A 20324-nucleotide genomic window follows, 5' to 3' on the forward strand; every position below is an offset into this window, starting at 1 on the left:
TCGGTGTCCTGCATGTTATAGATATGACCCTGGGTCAATACACCTGAATCATATCCAAAACAGATATAAACACTGGCAAAGTCACCCATATTATCCATTTCATATTAATAGTCAGTTACTTTTTGATGCAGAAATATACATCCACAGTCTAATTTTTTTCAAATTAGTGTGTGTGTACAAATATACATATATGCCACAACAACAAAAGGCCACCCTGGAATGTGCAGTTTTTTGCGCTATTGGGGGTCTGGGGACCCAGAACCGGTCAGTATCTGGTGTGACCACCATTTGCCTCATGCAGTGCAACACATCGTCGCATGGAGTCTATCAGATTGTCAATTGTGGCCTGTGGAATGTTGGTCCGCTCCACTTCAATGGCTGTGCGAGGTTGTTGGATATTCGTGGGAACTGGTACACGCTGTCGTATACGCCGGTCAAGCACATCCCGAACATGCTCAATGGGTGACATGTCCGGTGAGTATGCTGGCCATGCAAGAACTGGGACATTCTCAGCTGCCATCTGCCCTGAACAATGTGAACCATGATTCATCCGTGAAGCGCACACTTCTCCAACGTGCCAGACGCCATCGAATGTGAGCATTTGCCCACACAAGTCTGTTACGGCGACGAGCTGGAGTCAGGTCAAGACCCCGATGAGGACGACGGGCATGCAGTTGAGCGTCCCTGAGACGGTTTCTGACAGTTTGTGCAGAAATTGTTTGGTTGTGCAAACCAATTGTTCCAGCAGCTGTCTGGGTGGCTGGTCTCAGATGATCTTGGAGGTGAACCTGCTGGATGTGGAGGTCCTGGGCTGGTGTGGTTACACGAGGTCTGCGGTTGTGAGGCCGGTTGGATGTGCTGCCTTTTGTTGTGGGCAGTCTGAGGTACACCTGTGCACTACTCATGATGTCAGATCAGCATCCTGATGTGGCACACCTGTGAGGTGGGATGGATTATCTCAATATAGCAGATGTGCCCACTACCACACATTTGGACTGATTTGTGACCACTGTTTGGGAGGGATGGTTATATTGTGTATCTGGAATGAATTTTAGGTCTCTACGTCCATCCCATGGGGAATGGGAGCAGTAACAAAGGTGTTGCGTTTATATTTTTGTTCAGTATATATATATATATATATATATATATATATATATATATATATATATATATATATATATATATATATATATATATATATATATACACACACACTGTATCACATAACCTTTCTTCTAGAGCACAAGATAAAAGAGTGAGACCTGGAATTATTTACTCTCTACATATATGTACATCAAATTTTAAAATAATTGCATTACACTACACAACTTTATGTCCTGAGTAACCATCTTAATATCCCCGAGTCCACAATTGTTCATAACATACACAATTATTGTGTATTACGAATGAGATCCTCTCTTAAGTTCACTAGAGCAGCACATATTCTCAGTATCTTGTCTACTTTAGGAGCCATGCTTATAGGAACAATTTGTGAAAGTATCTTGTAGACTTTCAAGCGTCTGATTGCTCTTTCAACATGGATTCTTACATTTGCAATCCGACGTGTGTATGTTACCTGTTCCTCAGTTAGCTGTCTACGTTTTTTTGTGAAAGCGGGTATTACTAATCTAACTTTTCTCTCAAAGAGTAAGTCTTTAATTGTAAAACCTCTATCTGCCATGACTTCATCACCAGGTTTTAGGTATGTTAATATTCCAGAGTCCATTGTGATAAATTTGTCACTACATCGGCCGCCATATAGAATAGAATAGAATAGAATTCAACTTTATTGTCATTGCACATGCACAGGTACAGGGCAACGAAATGCAGTTTGCATCCATCCAGAAGTGCTTTAGTGATATAGATATATTACAATATATATTAGCAATAATATAGATATGTGAGTATATTACAGAAATGGGTCTATTATGGTATGTTATAATGTACACGGTAGGGCTGCTCAATTAATCGAATTTTAATCACGATTACGATCTGAGCTTTCAACGATCATTAAAAATGACTGAGCCGATTATTAGCACCTCCCTCGTGCTTTACTCTCGCGAGGTGGCAAATCGAGCGCACCTCTCTGCGTTTCGAACACGCGTCACATCAATTAAGAGTACCTGAAAGTAAAAGTAAAAGTAAAGTGTGCGTGTTAGTCCCCATAGGGTAATAGTTCCTCTGCATTTAACCCATTCACCCAGTGAAGCAGTGGGCAGCCGCCAGTGCAGCGCCCGGGGAGCAGTGTGTAGGGACGGTACCTTTCTCAGGGGTACCTCAGGGTAGCCATTCAGTGGAGTCGAACCCCCGACCTTCCGATCATGGGGCCACCACTCTACCTACTGAGCTATCCCTGCCCTGCAGGAGGAGAGCTAAGCAGACGTTATTTGGAGAGGAGAGGATAATGGCTGCTAAAGAAAGAATGCCGTTGGTTGAAAAGCGAGGTAAAACTACTTCAGTGGTGTGGAAACATTATGGGTTCGCGGAGTCCGACGTGGATCAAGTCGATATAGTGTGTAAACTTTGCTACGGTGTTGTAGCTGCGCCACAGGGCAACACTACAAATTTATTCAATCATTTGAAGACAGCTCACAAAGTGACATACGATCAAACAATGAAGGAGCATAGAGAAAAACCCTCAACAACACATGCTTCATCCTCACAGACCTCCATTCACGCTACCATGTACAACGCGACTAAATATCCCACCAGCTCCCAGAGACACAAGGAGATAACAAAAGCGGTAACGTTTTTCCTCGCCAAAGACCAATGCTCAATTAACACAGTGGACACCCCCGGCTTTAAGAAACGAATCCACACTTTGGACAAACGGTATAACTTGCCATCTCGTCACTATTTTAGTCGAGTGGCGATTCCCGCTTTATATGACGAGTGTCATGATGGTGTCGCAAAGGAAGTGGCTACAGCCCAATATTTTGCCACCACAATGGACTTGTGGTCAAGCCGCACCACAGAGCCGTATTTGAGCCTCACGGTACATTTCATTGACATGGATTTCAACATGAAAACGAAATGTCTCCAGACATAATTTTTCCCAGAAGACCACACAGGGCAGAACATAGCTGCAGGTCTGAAACAAGCACTGGCTACGTGGGATCTGGAGGAGCGTAAACTCGTCTGTATAACCACAGACAACGCTGCAAATGTCATACTGGCTGCAGAACTGAATGGCTGGATGAGGCTCCAGTGCTTTGGGCACAGATTACATTTAGCCATAGGTGAGTAGGCCCAATTCCTACTGAATATGATGCATAATGTGATTTTCTTTCAACAAGTATACAACATAATGCTTCGAATGAATATAATAAATAAAAAACAATTTAAATTCAGAGATACTTTTATTCATTCTCACAGTCATACACATTTTCTATGAATTATACAAACACATAAATAAGCTACCATCACTTTTTCTTATTCATTCACACTCAAGGAAATGACAATCATCATCCTGATAATGCTTGTTTATATTTTTTATGTTTTTATAGAAAGAGCCATGAAAGATCACAGGATTGAGCGTGCAGTGGGGGTCTGCAAAAAAGTGGTCAGCACCTTTTCATTCAGTTGGAAAAAAAAGAGAGAGCTGAAAAGGGCACAGATAGACCTCAAACTGCCAGACCACTCCTTAAAGACTGAATGTCCAACCAGATGGGGATCTAGGCAGGCCATGGTTTCCAGAGTCCTTGAGCAGCAGAAGGCCATTGCCCATGTCCTCTCCCAAGACAAAGGAACCAGGCACCTCATCCCCTCATGGCAGGACATTCATGTCCTTGAGGCCATCAACAAGACCTTGGGACCTCTGGTTGAATTCACTGATGCACTTTCTGGAGAGAAATATGTGAGTGTGTCTTTAATAAAACCAACACTCCACCTATTAACAACTCAATCTTGGCTGAGCAAGATGATGACTTTATGAATTTATAGTAATTATTTAAGGATTGTATTTTAGAATGCCAAACCCGAGACAGATAAAACTGGTTCCTCATTCTGTGTTGCTGTCATTTTATATTTGTCCCATTAAAGGAGGCTGCAGTGATGGGGACACCCGTTGGTAACACGGAGGTTGCTGATGATGGTGCATCAAACCAAAAGAAGAGAAAAAAGGGCCTAAGCAGCTTCTTTAAGGCCCCTCACAGCACAGCTCCAGGTGCAGAACATGCTCTTCAACTGGACCAGGCCATAGCTTTTGAGCTTCAGGCCTACCTCCAGGCAGGGACCCTGGACACAGAGGAAGACCCACTGGGGTGGTGGAAGCTATCACAGAACCTCTTCCCACGACTCTCCATCCTGGCAAAGAAATATCTTTGCATCCCAGCCACAAGTGCCTCATCAGAAAGGGTCTTAAATACTGGTGGAAATGTTGTCAACTGCCTGCGTGCATCCCTGAAGCCTGATCATGTCAATAGGCTGGTGTTTTTGGCTAAAAACCTTTGAAAGGTTGCAGGAACCATGTTTTGTTGAGCCATTTTGAGATTGTATGGGACTCGGGCCTACTAGTTTTTATTTATTTCTTATAAAAGGTACTACTTTCAGTGTTTAATTTTATTTTTGTTCAGGCAGCAACTTTAGTTGACATACCTCAATGTCAGTTTGATGCAATTGTGCATTGTGTGGCTACACAGCTTGCCTTGATGTTTGGTTATTTATATGCATAAATATTATGCAGTAGTTTGAAGTTCACTAAACATTAATGTTTACATTTTTTTTTTATATTGCAAACATTTGCACGGTTATCAGAATTTGCACATTATTTTATATTATTTTTTGACAATCTTTAAAGCAATTATTCAATGCATTGTTATTGTTAAATAAATATCGTGAAATAATCGTGATCTCAATTTCATTGGAAATAATCGTGATTATCATTTTTGCCATAATCGAGCAGCCCTAGTACACGGTATGAAGTATGTTGTGAATATTCTATAACTATAAGTATGTACAGGCTGTAGTGAGTACAAGCTATGTACAGGCTATGAACAGGATATAAATATGAAAAACTATACAGAATATGAAATAAATAACTTTACAGAAATCTGAGATATACAGCTATACAGAAATGGGAACTATGCAAGTTGTAAACAGTTGTAGGGTTAAAAATTATCAAATGTACAGAATGATTATTTACACAGAGCTATACAGTAGTGCAGTTAAGATAAGTGAGATATAATTCCTACAGAGGCTATATAAAGAAAGAAAGAGTACTTTATTGGTCCCCGTAGGGAAAATCCCTCTCTGCATTTAACCCATTCACTCAGTGAAGCAGTGGGCAGCCATTGGGCGCCCGGGGAGCAGTGTGTAGGGACGGTACCTTGCTCAGGGGTACCTCAGGGTAGCTGTTCAGGGGAATCGAACCCCTGACCTTCCGATCATGGGGCCACCACTCTACCTACTGAGCTATCCCTGCCCTGTGGTTGTGTTAGTGCTAGTGGTTGTGAGTGGTGGTTCAGTCCATGTTATTATTGTGTGTTTGAGGGTACAGTTGTCCATTGTGGGTGTGTGTATGTTCAGTCCATGTGTTAACGTGGGTCAGATGTCAGGAGGCAGAGTTCAGGAGTCTGACAGCTGTGGAGAAGAAGCTGTTCCGGTACCTGGTGGCCTTAGTCCGGAGGCTCCTGTAGCGCCTCCCAGAGGGCAGGAGGGTGAAGAGTCCATGTGATGGGTGACTGGGGTCTTTGATGATTTTCCCAGCCCTTTTCAGACACCGCTTCCTGTAGATGTCTTTCATGGCAAGAAGTGGTGCTCTGGCGATGCGCTGGGCAGTTTTCACGACCCTCTGCAACGGTCCGAGGCAGAGCAGTTCCCATACCAGACTGTTATACAGTTGGTCAGGATGCTCTCGATGGTGCAACAATAGAAGTTCACCAGGATGTCTGAGGACAGGTGGTTCTTCCTCAGAGTCCTCAAGAAGAAGAGGTGCTGGTGAGCCTTCTTGACCAGCTTGGAGCAGTTGGTCGTCCAGGTGAGATCCTCGGAGATGTGGACTCCCAGGAACTTGAAGCTGCTCACACGCTCCACAGCCGTCCCCTTAATGTGGATGGGTGGATGTGGGTCAGCATTCCTCCTGTAGTCCACGATGAGCTCCTTGGTCTTCTCGGTGTTAAGCAGCAGGTTGTTTCTGTCGCACCACTCAGCCAGACGATCCACCTCCTCCCTGTAGGCGGCATCATCGTTGTCACTGATGAGGCCAATCACCGTGGTGTCATCTGCAAACTTAATGATGGTGTGCCGCAGACACAAACATGATTAGTCCACATGGTGCAACAGCAACCAAATATTTGACTGTGTTGTGTGAATAATAATGGCTGTATGATTCCCCTCTTGAGCCCAGATTTCTGGGTTCCTGTAAAAGGGTCTCACTGCAGTCTATAATGCATGTAGTATTTGGAAAGTTCTTCTTGAAGGCTTCAGGCATAGTTGCTTGAATAGTTTCTTTTGGCAGCCATGGAATTAATGGTCGGAGAACTTCCTCCAGCTTGTCTAACCAGTGTGAGATGATCTTGCTGGCCATGCTTTGTGATATATGAAACTGGCGGCTTAGGTCACCTATTACACGGTTACTCTTTAATTTCATAAGTGTCATGAGTGTCATTGTTTTCATATCCTTCCAGTGTCGACACAAGTGTTAAATGTTTCTAAGGCTATCCCAGTGTACAGCAAAGCGTCTGCATCATTTTGAAGAATGAAATATGCAACTTCATCACACTGAGTCATCTTATCCTGCACATCTTTTCTGCGAGACCTGTTGCAGTATTGATGGTCTTGTTGCGAAGGATCCTCCCACTGTGTGTGGACTGAGTGCAGATGTGGCTCAGGGGGTTGTGTGGAGATGCTGGCCTGGTCTAATTCCACTGAACGTAACACTGTGGAGTCTGAATAAGACAAAAATATGATCAGATGTACAGTCAAACTGTTAGCATAAGAGAAACTGTAAAGTGTCACTTAGCTTATTATATTTTTGAGTGAAATTTCTCATTCTACATTTTTTCACACAAATGCAAAATCATAAATGTCAACATAAAATGTTCCTAAGTCCCCTAAAAATTTGTCACAATTGTATTAAATTACTGTGATTAGATTTTATTTTACATTCTAAAAAAAGTCACAACTGTTGGTATTTTTGCAAAGGTTGCCTTTAACGTTTTTACTTGAGTTTTCTCGACTTGAAAAAACATGTTCTTTATAAACACAAACCTAAGACTTTTACAGCCCTTGGAGCTCATCTTTTGGCATTATTATTATTATTATTATTGTTATTATAAACTTTCGTTAAAATTGAGACTTTGCTGCTAATAACCAGCTAGTGCTGATACTAACGCCATTCACCATAGGCTATTATTTAGTAAAGGTAAAGAATTGCGTGTTTAAAATGCGAAACGGTGGCAAACCACATTTACACTTTCACTTACCGGGTACAGATTCTGTGTTTTTGTTCATATTACTGGAAGCTGTCACACTCAAAGTGGTCCGAGTGAGCTTTCTTCTTTTCTTCGGTGGGGGTCGGTCATAGCCCAGATAAAGCTCCGGGTCGGGGTGTAGCTCTGTGGGCTTTTTATCGATAAAATGAAAGGAGCAAACATAAACTCTCTTTGGAGGGTATTTGAGTCTTAAAGCTGCCAGCCACGCTAGTTTCCGATCCTCCTTCCGCGGCATAGAGTGCAGTGCGTAGGGCGGTGGGCACGGACAGGCCTTTCTAAGTTGTTGATGCTCAAGGCAAAATGTTTCTAATGCGTTTTTCAGTTTTCTTGAATTATTGTGGCAGCCGACGACAGCACACGTTGAACCCGAGCTCATCTTCGAACAGGTAAAGCCACTTATTACCGCACAAAGTAACTGATTTTGTTGTTAGCAACGACTGAACGCTGGGTCTCGCTTTGAGTAACCGTAAGTATAAAACCGGACAACGGAAGTAGTGGTCTGTCATGGCAGCCTACGTACGCTCTTACAGAAACCTGTGGATAGGGACCTCCAGTCTTAAAGTCATTCCTTTCAATGGCTCTGGGGACCTCAGAAGGAAAGCAGTGTTGTGGAAACGACGCACCCCTCAAAGCTTTCTTCTTCATGAATGAGAGATAACACAGAGCAGGCGCGTGTAGTACAAATACAGCGGGTGGAACAAAGTGAAGTACAAGCAGAGCTCAACAGCCAGCTTAGCGCAAATTTTGGGCCATTTGCACTAGCTAGCAGTCAGCACAGCACATGTCACCTCCTATGTGAAGGACTTGTTTAGACTGTAGTCAGACTTACCATGTGCTCAGCACATATGACGCCCAAAGTCTAATTTGTTTTGATTAGTGTAATCATTGTATGCTGTGCCTGGTAACAGCTGAGGAACCCTGTCCTGCTTTAAGAGGTGGGACCAGTTTCAGTTCAAACTGGCACATCATGCATGTAGTATGATTGCTATCAGTGCCCGAGCACTGCAATCCTGCTTAAAAGTAGCTGCTTTTGTAACGTATTAGTGCCACAAAAAGCATAAAGTCATGGACCTTGCCCATATGGAAAAGATATATATAAATCTTATAAAGTTTGTATCTGTCTTGTGTGAAACTTGTATGAAAAGCATACAAGAGCGAAAACAGATATAAGATCCCTTGAAAAATTATATAAAGGCAACTTGGATGTTTTGGATACTTACTAAAACAATATATGAAAGTAATGAGAAAGTGGCCACTTAAATGAGTAAATCATATAAGCCTTATATGATTCACTATATGAAGTAGGCCACATCTTATGCAAGTCTTTTATACGTTTTTACTATTTCTTTTCCATATGGGTGTTCTGTTGAAAGGCTTCAAAAGAGCATGTGTACGAGGAAGGAACCAAGCGTGAGAGAGAGGCCAAGATGCTGAGGCAAACAGATGTGTACTCAAGCCCGATCGTTGAGCACATTGTGAGTGCAGGATATTGTGGGAGAGCTGGACATCAAAGATCATCAATTCAGAATCTGATCAAAAGTTAAATATACAGGATTTTACCCAAATGTTACCCTGTTTACATGGTTATTCATTCAGCGGGTTCACCATTGCAATCTTTAGATATTTGTTGGGTTAACTCTCATTATTGCAGATTATTAAAAACAGAAATGCAGAAAAATATGACTCTTACCTCAAGAATCGCTGAAGATGCCAACTGGAGTGAAACGCATACTGTTAAATCGACAACCTGATTCAGAATTCTTACCTCTTGCACATTTCATATCCTACAGGTTTTTCAGGTTGCTACAGAAAGGCAAAATTGGTGTTGTAGTGCAACCTTGCTCTCTCTGGGCTATTTCATTATAGCGGTAACAGTTTTGTGCTGTGTGCTGCATGTCAAAACCTCAGTTGACTCTCCCAACTGAGTCCAACACTGGCTTTAGTTTCTAATTTACAGTCTTGACCATTTGGAAGTTGTACACTAAGTATACTTTACTAGTTTGTCAAATCCTATTCTCATCTGGCGACTTACTGAATTCTAAATTCTCACAAGTGCCTCTGATCAATAGAGCCCAGGGCTGTTCATTTTGGCCTCACAGCTGTGGACGTGTTACTGACTAAATTTGGGAGGTTTTTGTTTTCCAGGTGGAAATTTCAGAAAATAGCCGAGGGCTTAAGGGATTAAGGCAAAGGCCTTAACAATCGACAAAAAACACCTTTATAACCCTGCCTCTGCCAGCTTGAGCCCACACATCAACAGAACCATTACAACCTCAGACTTTGCCACCTAACAGCTCACGCACACACAGAAAGAAAACATGGATACCTGTGTAGATTTACAACATATTAAAATCCTGCATGTTTTTTCTATTCAAAACACAAGCTGTCAAATAACAAAAGCAAGAAACTATTTGATTATTATGGCTGAAACTAATTATGGTTATGTAAGTCCAGAAAACTTGAAGAATAATGCCAAGTAAGCTGAGATGTGTAGTTCTTATGTTACAATACCTCTAAAACAAGACCAGTATCATGGTTGTACTGCATATTGCTTCCACTGCACCACTGTGCTGAAAATCACCCCAGATGGGACTCAAACCCACAATCCCTGGCTTAGGAGGCCAGTGCCTTATCCATTAGGCCACTGAGGCTGCACAGAGGGACCCCAAACATGCTGCATAATGTTCAGTGTACAGCTGATCCACTGTGACCTTCAGCAGAATGGAGAACATGTCTATTCGGCTCCTGAGCTTTGCTCTGAGCTCCACTTTGTTTGGATGTTGTTTCTGTTGTTTGTGGAGACTCATGAAACCACACAAGGACCAAAGAGTAACTAAGATCTGGATCACTGGCTCTAGTTACATTAAGTCTTTAAAGAGTATTGCTGAATTTCTGTTATGAAGACTTAAGACAGCTCTGAAGGTAAAAGGGGTCCCAACGCTTTACTAGCAAGGTGTACCTAATAAAATGTTTGGTGAGTGTAGATTCAGTCTGAAAGGTAACAAACGTAACCAATGCATTTTCACAGTATACACCCAGTTTTTTCATTTTACACAATTCTTGTATAAATCTAAAAAAATACAGCCACAAACCTTTCTAAATATGACCACCCACACATACACATGAGAGCACAACTACACAACTAACTGTGCGATGCTATCGTGTCAATATGGATCAAAAACTCAGAGGAATGTTTTGAGCACCTTGTTGAATCTATTGTTCTGAAGGCAAATAGGGGGTCCAACCCAGTACTAGCAAGTTATACCTAATAAAGTGGCTGGTAAGGTTATATACAAAGTCTTAAATCTATTGTCAGTCAAGCACACAACTGTTTAAGACTGGAAAAAAAGCTGTGATATTAATCGAGTGATGTAGAAAGGGTTTGATTTTGTGCAGTGTGAAGCTAAACCGACCTAATACTTGTAAAAACAGTTTGTGCCTCAACGAGAAAGCACTAGCGGCGATTTCATTCTGGTAGGATACAGATTCACCAGTTTAAGTAAACTAAGTAAACCTTCTTTTTTTTTTAGATCTTTTTGAGATCTGTGATGAACAACACTTTCATCTTCTGTTCATATCGCTGCACGCTGCTGCGGGATGCCAACTTTAGTGTTATTGAAGGATTATTATGACAAACCCACTTTGAATAAATCTGTGTGATGCTTAGTATAAAAGGCACAAACGTGTCCAGAACAATCTATATCACATCCACTGCTGTGAGAGGTGAAACTGTTCAATTACCGAAGCAGGAAAACCTCAGACACGCTCAGCAGTGGGTAGAGCTTCCTTTGCACACCACTGGGCCATCGACTCCTCTCTGAGTTTGGTTCAACATCTCGGAGCTAATTCACCGTACGCTCACAGTGTGAGTGTGCTTCAGCAGACACAGTTCACTGCAACAGTCTGCTGATCAAACTCCCTTCAGTGGGAAGTAAGGCAGGCGAGCAAATCAAAGCATGCGTGTCGGTGTTTGTGTGCTGAGGATACACTGAAGAGAGTTAAAGGGACAGATGCAAAGACACACATCGACAAACCGAACCTGCTGAAAGCCAAGGCTATAATTTCCAGCCTCTCAGATCGACCTCGGACATAATAAGGCAAGGACACGTTTTATGCCACGAAATAAAAACCCAAGACATTATTACCAGGAGTATTATCCAGTCACTTTAAGCAAACAGACACCAAAAACAGACAAAAAAAAAATGCAAAGACAAAGGCCAAGACTGAAAAAACAATAAGGAGGGATTATTTCCGAGTAAATTAAGTATCTGTAAAAACTTAAATGTTTTTGTACAGTTACTTTTTCCTGTTGTGTGCTAGTTTTTTGTAGAGCAGGCGCTTAGTGATTTAATCAGTAAACCAAATCAATCCAAGTCGTGTCAACTGATTTGACATTTGAGTCTTTCTTCAAGCTAAAAATGCCCAAAATGTTCTCAAATTGATCATTTTCGGCTCATCCTTCTCTTGCATGGTAGTAAATGTTTTGAGACTTATCGTTTCCTGGTGTTTTAAAGGCAAAAGAATCTGTTCTTATGCAGAAAACTCTAAGCTGCATTCTTTTTGCATGTTTATTTCTCTTGCAAAACAGACTTCAAACTCACAGGGAATAAATAAAAATCAACTTTTAGACCCAAAATAAAATCAAGATTATTGTTTGGTGGGGAAAAGAATGCAGAGCGTCCATGAAACACATCCAGAAACAAATACAAAATTACTTAGATGAGATAAAAGAGCAACAACAAATTACTCCAAAGATAGTAAACAACAGATAACAGATAAGACAAAGATAACATCTCTGCGAGCCAATGACACAAAATAAGGTGTAACACAGAAATACAAAATGAGAAACAGTTTTACCACAAATATGTGCAAAACTACCATAAGTAGGTCAGAAATTAGTAAAATGGGGCATAAACAAGTGCAAATACAAAATTTGGTACACGAATGTAAACAACGATGACCACAGATATGCAAAATTACCACAAAGAGGCTCGGGATATCAGATTCAGATGTTTTAGGAGAGACGAGATGCTATAGGTGGCTTTTACTTTGAAAAGACTTCAGTTCTACAGCATTATGGCCCACCCTACACCGCGCCTGATTGGGCCGCGTTTAGGCCGATGACTCATGAGAAATGATAACTGGTTGGTTTAGACAGGAGGAGTAAATCAGAGGCACAGCAGGACAGGAGCCATCGAGTAAGTAACTTCCTCCCTTGTGCTGTTTTCATTTTAAATGAAGCCATAATTCTCTACTTTTGTTATTTCATCTTGCATGTTTCTACAGACATAGTCACTCTTGCAAAAGAGCAAAGCGTAACGGCAAAAACATTATCTGTACCACACTAATTTCTAAACCCTGGTTACATCCATGTGCAAAACAGACCGACTGAAGGAGGCACAAAGCTCCTCAAAGATCCAAAACAACCGAAAAACTAGCAACAAATGTGCACAATTTGATTCCAAGTGACACACAAAACACTGAAAATGAGCAAAAGAAAGACAAAAAAACCCCACGAACTTACTAAAACAGGAGCTACAATGACAATCAAACTCAAAGAGACGACAAATTAGACACAAGGCTTCATAAATGCCAAGCTACCACAAACACGTGACAGTAATGAGAATAAAGATGAACAAAAAGCAAACTAAAATGACCCGATGAAGACACTAAATGAGACAAACAACATTTAAACTAGAAAACACCACGATCTACCACAATGATGAAAAACAAGCAAATGGAGGCAGGATTTAGACACAACTAGCACACAGAGAGTCAAAATGTGACACATTTACTAAGTAAATTAAGAAATAATAAGTTGAGCAGGAAGAAATACAAAAATGCAAAAACGAGACACAAAGGATTTAAAATAAACAGTAAGAGCACAGGCAGAAACTCCCACAAAAAGATGAGAAACAAAAATCAAAAGAGATGACAATGAAGAGATAAAGAACAAGACACACAACATTTAAACTCAAAAACCTGCCAGATCTACCACAACAAGACTGAAAATAATGAAAAAAAAAAATAGATGCAAAAACTGAGACACAAAACCACCAAAATGAGACAAAAGGGAATCAAACACAAGAAGTAAGAAAGAAGATGAACAGGAAGACTAAAAAGGCTCAAAGCAACAACAACAAAAAAGACACAAAATCACCAAAACATGAAAAAGATGACAATGAAGAGACACAAAACGAAACATAAACACTGAAAATGAACATGGGAATATTTTATTCTGCTGTACATGTTTGTATACCACTTATATACTTATTAATAGTCAATATATACTGTATATGTAGCAACGAGTTATCCATTCCTAATCTATTCCAACATCTTTGCACCACTCAACCATAAATACGCTGTACCTGTTATTATTGTCTGTGTCATGTGATGAATACACAACAATTATGCGCAGACTGAGCAGATTAACACACGAAAGAATCTAAAAAACTAACAAACAAACAACCAAAAACGAAACAATTTGATCAGAAAGACGCAAAAACAAACCCGAGGAAACTTAAAGAACTGCGAAGCCAAAGCATCTACAAAACAGGACTCAAAGTCACCAGCGTCGCCACAAACGGAGCTCCCGGCCTGTTTTTCCCACAAACGCGCCCTGAATTATTTACATGATCATGGACAACCTGTTGGAGTTACACCGCGAACATTGCATCCCTGTCAGCCGGCTCTGATGGCTCGCTGTGCCGCTGCAGCCGTGCCTGAGCTCCGCGGATTCAAGCTGAAGTTGGAAAAGTGTGAAATTACTGAGAGGAAGGAGGAAAAGGAAAGCTCCTTGAAGGAAAAGATAAACTTCTACAGATTTGATTCTTACAAGTAAAATATAAACAATTTCGTTAAAATTTGATTTAAAATAAAGCGCGGGGTCCCTGTCCACTGTAGCTATCGCACAGACCACACGCGCCTGAACGTTATCTAATTAGAGCTAGAAATAAAAATAAAAAAAATTAAAAATAAAGATGTCTGTCTGTGTCGCTGTGTGGTTTTAGCGAGTCATCCCACCTCATCCTGCTGAGACTCTTTGGGCTTCTTCTTGCTGGCGGCCGTCATCGTCTCGGAGTCTCGGTCTGTCTCTGCCCGGTAATAACATCACAAACCTGCCGCGCGACGATTTTAGCTGCGCGAGCCACAAAGCTGCTAACAATCAACACGAGGTTCCGGCAACAGCTTCAAAATAAAAGTCCTTCCACAGGAAACACCTTTTTCGTCAATAACTGTCGCTATTTTTTGTGTTTAATTCATTTTTTATTTTTCTTCTTAATTTTGCTTGTTTAATTCATTTTTGCTTTACATGCTAAAAGCTTTATGTGAACATTTCTAATAATTATTAAACTAATTAATAACAGTCATTAAACAATAGCAATTACTGAAACTATTAATTAATGTATACTGGCCAACACCAGTTGGCCAGAGGGGCCGATGGCGCGATTTGGCAGCCTCGCTTCTGTCAGTCTGCCCCAGGGCAGCTGTGGCTACAACCGTAGCTTGTCTCCACCAGTGTGTGGATGTGAGAGTGAATGAATAATGGCATTGTAAAGCGCTTTGGGTGCCTTGAAAAGCGCTATATAAATCCAATCCATTATTATTATTATTATTATTATTAATATAAATAGTTTAAAAACACCACAAATATTAAAATGATTTTTTTAAAAACTGAAACTGTCACTGAAACTAATAAAAACTAAACAGAGCCTAACACAAATAAACTTAAGATGAATAAATAATAAGGCAACTAAAACAAACAAATCTGTGCTCTAAAATGACAGAAACTAAAGTGAACTGAAGATAAATAATAAGAATTACTTATATAGCATAAAGACTTTTGTAAATGAAGAGTGTACTGCTACTCATATGCTGGACTAAGCCAAAATTTATATTACTCTGACTCTGAGTTGTTTCATTTTGTTTTGTGTTTTTTGGGACATATACCAGTGTGGAAATAAGAGTATGTGGAGAGATACTGAGTGAAGAGAATAAATCCAAAACACAGTTTGAAGAGTTTTCAGATTCAGTGCACAGTGATAAAGTTTTTTTTCCAAAAACATTTATAAAATATTAAAATAATAATGCAAACATCAAGTGTCAGTTTAAGCAGAGCTGTCCATGGTGCTGAAATCCACAATAGCTGAAAACTTTAGCTTAAAATAGGCAGCAGCAAGCTTTAACTGTAATCCTTTTTCCTGTCACTGCTCATTAGAAACAAAGATAATTTTATTATTTATAATATTCATTTTCTTTTTCTTTTTCTTTTAGGCCTTCAGTCAGGACACCACATTTACAAGAAAGCTCAAGTTTATTTTTATTTTTTTTACTGTAAACACAAAAAGATGATGTTTGCTTTTACCAGCTCATGGTTATTCATATTCAGCTACATTAACTACTTTATTTGAATTCATGGTTTTGTTAATGACAAAAAGAAAAAGGTAATCAGATTATGCAAACAGGTGCAAGCCGACAACACACACCTACAGGATTATCATAAAAGGGAAGTCACACTGTAGCCTGTAGTAACAGGTAAATGTGAATGACAACCAATCACATCACACATGAAGACATCCTGTAAAGTCTAGCTTGCTACATAAGCTCTCAGCACAAAATTTAAATCTCAAGGTTGAGGAAGGAAATTACTTGTTTTTTTTATGCATGCGATTCATCAGGGTAGCAGAATACTTTACACTGTGGGCAAAGGGAACATCTGTGTGGCTGTACTTTACTGCAAGCTCTTGTCATGATATGATACAGAAACAGACCTTAACTCCAAAATCTCATACTCAACACAGGAACCAAGGACTAGAAACAAAGATAAGCCAGGATATAATATTAAAATTAAAAGAACTAACAGCCTGGGACTTGATCATAAATCATGAACCAACAGAACTCAGAACTCTTCAAGAAAACTGCCAAGCTTACCTCCACCCCACTAGCCAACAACTGTGGGGTGGAGTGAACTGAGTGAACAGTTGGGCACAGAGCCCCGTGTATTCATGAGAGTCCATCCCCATGAAGTCCAGAAAGTGTTAGTTAATGTGTATCTAGAAGTTTTGTGTAATAATCATCCTCCTTCACTAACACACATAATAGGGGTGACAACTTCCTTGGAACAGAGAATGCCTTTCCCCCCAAATAAACCTGTATATTATGTTGAATATTGACCTGAAGTCACGTTGTAAGTCAAGTTAAACACAGCCCATCAGTTTCGCTAAGAAATGATCCCCTCTAAGCTCTCCACAGGAGTTTATCTCTCACTCAGTCTGGCTGCACATTTAAACCTGATAACTGCAGCCGTACTTATAGTAATATTCCCATGGAGGCTTACAGTGTAGCACTTTGTGGTATTTTTACCTGCGATGATGTCATGCCACTATTCCTACAGTATCACTTCAGGGACTAAGAGGCCTTCTGCAATATCTAGTGTTTCAGCATCCCTCAGAAATACATTACGGGATTATAGCTCAGCGTGTCATCGGAGAACAAATCGGACCAACGCTTCATCTGAAATCCCCTCAGACGAGAGCAAGACGAGACAATCGAGGAGATTGGTAGCCAGCTGGCCCTTCACCACTGCCAAATGTCTGAATGCAAACAGATAGGTGTCAGAGAGAAAGCCCTGAAGACACAACCCACACTCACTCACGCAATCGGTGGCCCCCCATCCCATCTACAGAGTAATGAGTACAGCTGGAGGGGGAAATGGGGAAAAAAATGAAGATGGAGGAGCCGACGATGAGAGGCAAACCAGCCTGAAGGTGTCTCTCTGCCCTAATGTGTGTGTGTGTGTGTGTGTGTGTGTGTGTGTGTGTGTGTGTGTGTGTGTGTGTGTGTGTGTGTGTGTGTGTGTGTACGTCTAAGGACAGGAAGAAGACAGATCAGTTTCCAACTTCCATATGTGGGGGTTAAAAAGGCTTAGATCAGCAGGCCTGGCCAGTAAGTCTTCCATGCATTCAATAAGTGCTTCCAAGGCTCCTCTAACCATGTTTTTATTAAACAGCTTCTATAAAGACAAAATATTATGGAGCTAACATGGAACCATGCATACCATCATACACTAACCAAAGCAGTTTTGCAGAAAACTCGCCTTTAATCTGTTATAGGCACCTTTAACTCTGTGACAGTGTTACAGCTCAAAAACCCGCTGACCACAAAAATGCAGCTTCAGTAGTCAGAGAGTCTAGGGTTCTGGGTGTCATCATACATCCAAATCAGACTGGATTTATGAAAACACGCTCTTCCTCAGATGACATTCAAAAGCTACTCCTTTTGATATAGTTGAGCCAGTCTAAAGATAGCAGCTTTCTCCTCCAGAGAAGGCTTTTGACAAAGTTGAATGGAGCTTTTCTTTTCAACCTTGTTGCGGTTCGGGTTTGGTCCACACTTTCTAAACTGGGTTAAAGTGCTATACAAAGAACCAAAGGTGGCGGTAATATCAAATGGTATGGTTTCATCCTTCTTTAGTTTGTCACGTGGAGCTCGTCAGCACTGTTCTTTAAGCCCCCTTTTGTTCTTAATTTTTATAGAAACATTGGCAGTGAGTATCAGCTCAAACAAGGATGGTAGAAAAATGGTAGAAAAATTCAATTTTAAATCGGTACCTAGAGGGATGAAGTATCTCAGGATTAGACTAAACCAAGATATGGAGGACCTACCCAAACTTAATTTTGACCCAGTCCTTCTAAAAATAAAAACAAATATAGAAAAATGGGGCAAATTAAAAATCTCATTGTGGGGCAAAATAAATATTGTAAAAATGATTATAGCTCCCCAATTTAACTATGTAGTAATGATGTTACCAATTGCGATACCGCCCGGTCTCTTTAAACAGTGTGAAAACTTAATTAAGGAGTTTCTGTGGGATGGGAAAAGGGCAAGAATCAAGCTAAGTAAATTATATGCTCCTAGAGAGAAGGGTGGATTAAGTTTACCTGATCCAAGATTATATTCAGTCTCGTTCGAGATGGCAAAATTGGTTAATTACTGGGGAAAAAATCCAGCCGGAAAGGAATGGCTAAGTATAGAGTCTGAGATTTATACTCCTTTTGATCCAAAAGGTATGCTGTCTCAAAGCTGCACTTCAACGAACCCAATTTTGTTTCATTCTAGCCAGGTTTGGCTCAATATACATAGAATTCTTAAGATATCACCTCATGTGCAGTTTTACTGATCTCTTTGGAACAATCCAGCTATTCGTATAGGGAAAAAAAATGTTTTGGAAACTGTGGCAGTCTCATGGCATAAATGTTATTAGTGACTTATTTAAAGATGGGGAATTTATGTCCTATAGAGACCTTGTTCAAACATACAAATTGGAAGGGAAGGAAAATTTCTGGAGAAATTTGCAAATTAGACACTGTGTGACATCGAAGTTCAGAAGGGGACATGAAAATCTTGTTCTAAATTTTATAAATATGCCTCAGGAGCACCACACAACATCATGTTTTTATAGGTTGGTAAATGATAACACAAGTGGGGAATGTTCGAACATTACATTTTTGTGGCAGAAAGATTTAAATGCACCAATTTCAAACAAAAAATGGATGGGCATTTTGGCAGAAAATGGGATTTATGTTAAGGAGGCGAGGAGCAAATGCATACAATATAAAATTCTGCATAGATATTATTATACTCCAACAAGATTACACTGTATGAAGCTTATGCCTGACTATCTCTGTTGGAAATGTAAAATTGAGGCGGGAACTCAGGGAGAGGAGAGACACCAGCTACTCCAGGAAGAGGTCCGAGCAGGTGTGGAGGAGGAGCGAGTAAGTAGAGCTGTAGGCCTTAAGCGGCAGGGAGCATGGACAAGGTGGGAGAGCACCTTGCAGCGCAAGGTCACCTGGGCAAACATCATGCAGGCAGACTTCCACCGGATCCGATTCCTAGTGCAGGCAGTATACGACACTCTGCCAAGCCCAGCAAACCTCCATCTGTGGGGAAAGAGCGAGACACCTGCCTGTCCACGGTGCTTTGGAAGAGGGACCCTAGAACACCTCCTTAGCAGCTGCCCAAGGGCCCTGGCCGATGGTCGGTATCGTTGGTGGCACGACCAGGTGCTCAGAGTAGTTGCTGAAAAGATTGCCTCAGCAATCAGCACCAGCAAGCATCATCATGCTCCGAGGAAGGCAATCTCTTTTATTAAGGCTGGAGAGAAACCCCAGGTGCGCCCACATTTGACAACTGGCCTCCTCAACACAGCCTCTGATTGGCAGCTACAGGCTGACCTGGGTAAACAACTAAAGTTCCCTCAGAACATTGCAAAACATCACTCCGGCCAGACATAATAATAATTTCTGAGGCCTCAAAACAGCTGATCATGCTGGAACTCACAGTGCCCTGGGAAGAGCGGATTGAGGAGGCCAATGAAAGGAAACGAGGAAAGTACCAGGAACTAGTGCAGGAGTGCAGGGGAAGGGGCTGGAAGACTTTCTATGAGCCCATAGAAGTGGGTTGTAGGGGCTTTGCAGGACGATCACTCTGCAAAGTCCTAGGCCGGCTGGGCGTGGCTGGGGCAGCCAAGAAGAGGGCCATCCAGGCTGTGAGTGAAGCGGCAGAGAAAGCCACAAGGTGGCTGTGGATCAAGAGGGCTGATCCGTGGGTAGCTACTGGTACGCAAGTCGGGGCCTGATCACCCCCGGCTGGGTCGCCTGGGCGAGAGTGTATGATGTTGTGAGACCCAAAACACCTGATGACCTTAGGATACATCACTAAAGATGCGTACCAGTGCATCCAGGAGATGTGTCTTTATAGTCATACTCCAACAAGATTACACTGTATGAAGCTTATGGCTGACTATCTCTGTTGGAAATGTAAAATTGAGGCGGGGACTTTCCTACATTGTTTTTGGGAATGTTCCCTTATAGCTCCTTTTTGGAAGAA

General features: G+C 41.2%; 1 protein-coding gene and 1 non-coding gene across 5 annotated transcripts in view; both read right to left on the reverse strand.

The window, feature by feature from the left end:
• Positions 1 to 20324, reverse strand: part of LOC113016881 (inactive dipeptidyl peptidase 10-like) — a 134028-nt gene that overhangs the window by 75553 nt on the left and 38151 nt on the right. The window contains exon 1 of one of the 4 annotated variants that reach the window (XR_013905522.1): positions 14457 to 14671. The exons of 1 other annotated variant lie outside the window; for it this stretch is intronic. Coding sequence is in view for 1 of the 3 variants with exons in the window: in XM_026160046.2 (XP_026015831.2) it covers positions 14457 to 14504 (48 nt within the window). In the remaining 2 variants the exon portion in view is untranslated. Of the gene's footprint in view, positions 1 to 14456; positions 14672 to 20324 lie in introns of those variants that run through there. 2 more of the 4 variants (XM_080297781.1, XM_026160046.2) reach the window with 2 other exon arrangements.
• trnar-ccu (transfer RNA arginine (anticodon CCU)) lies at positions 10012 to 10084 on the reverse strand. The gene has a single exon. It is a non-coding gene; the product is annotated as a tRNA-Arg (tRNA).

The sequence above is a fragment of the Astatotilapia calliptera genome, chromosome 23 (genome assembly GCF_964374335.1).
Source record: "Astatotilapia calliptera chromosome 23, fAstCal68.1, whole genome shotgun sequence".
Classification (NCBI taxonomy): Eukaryota; Metazoa; Chordata; class Actinopteri; order Cichliformes; family Cichlidae; genus Astatotilapia; species Astatotilapia calliptera.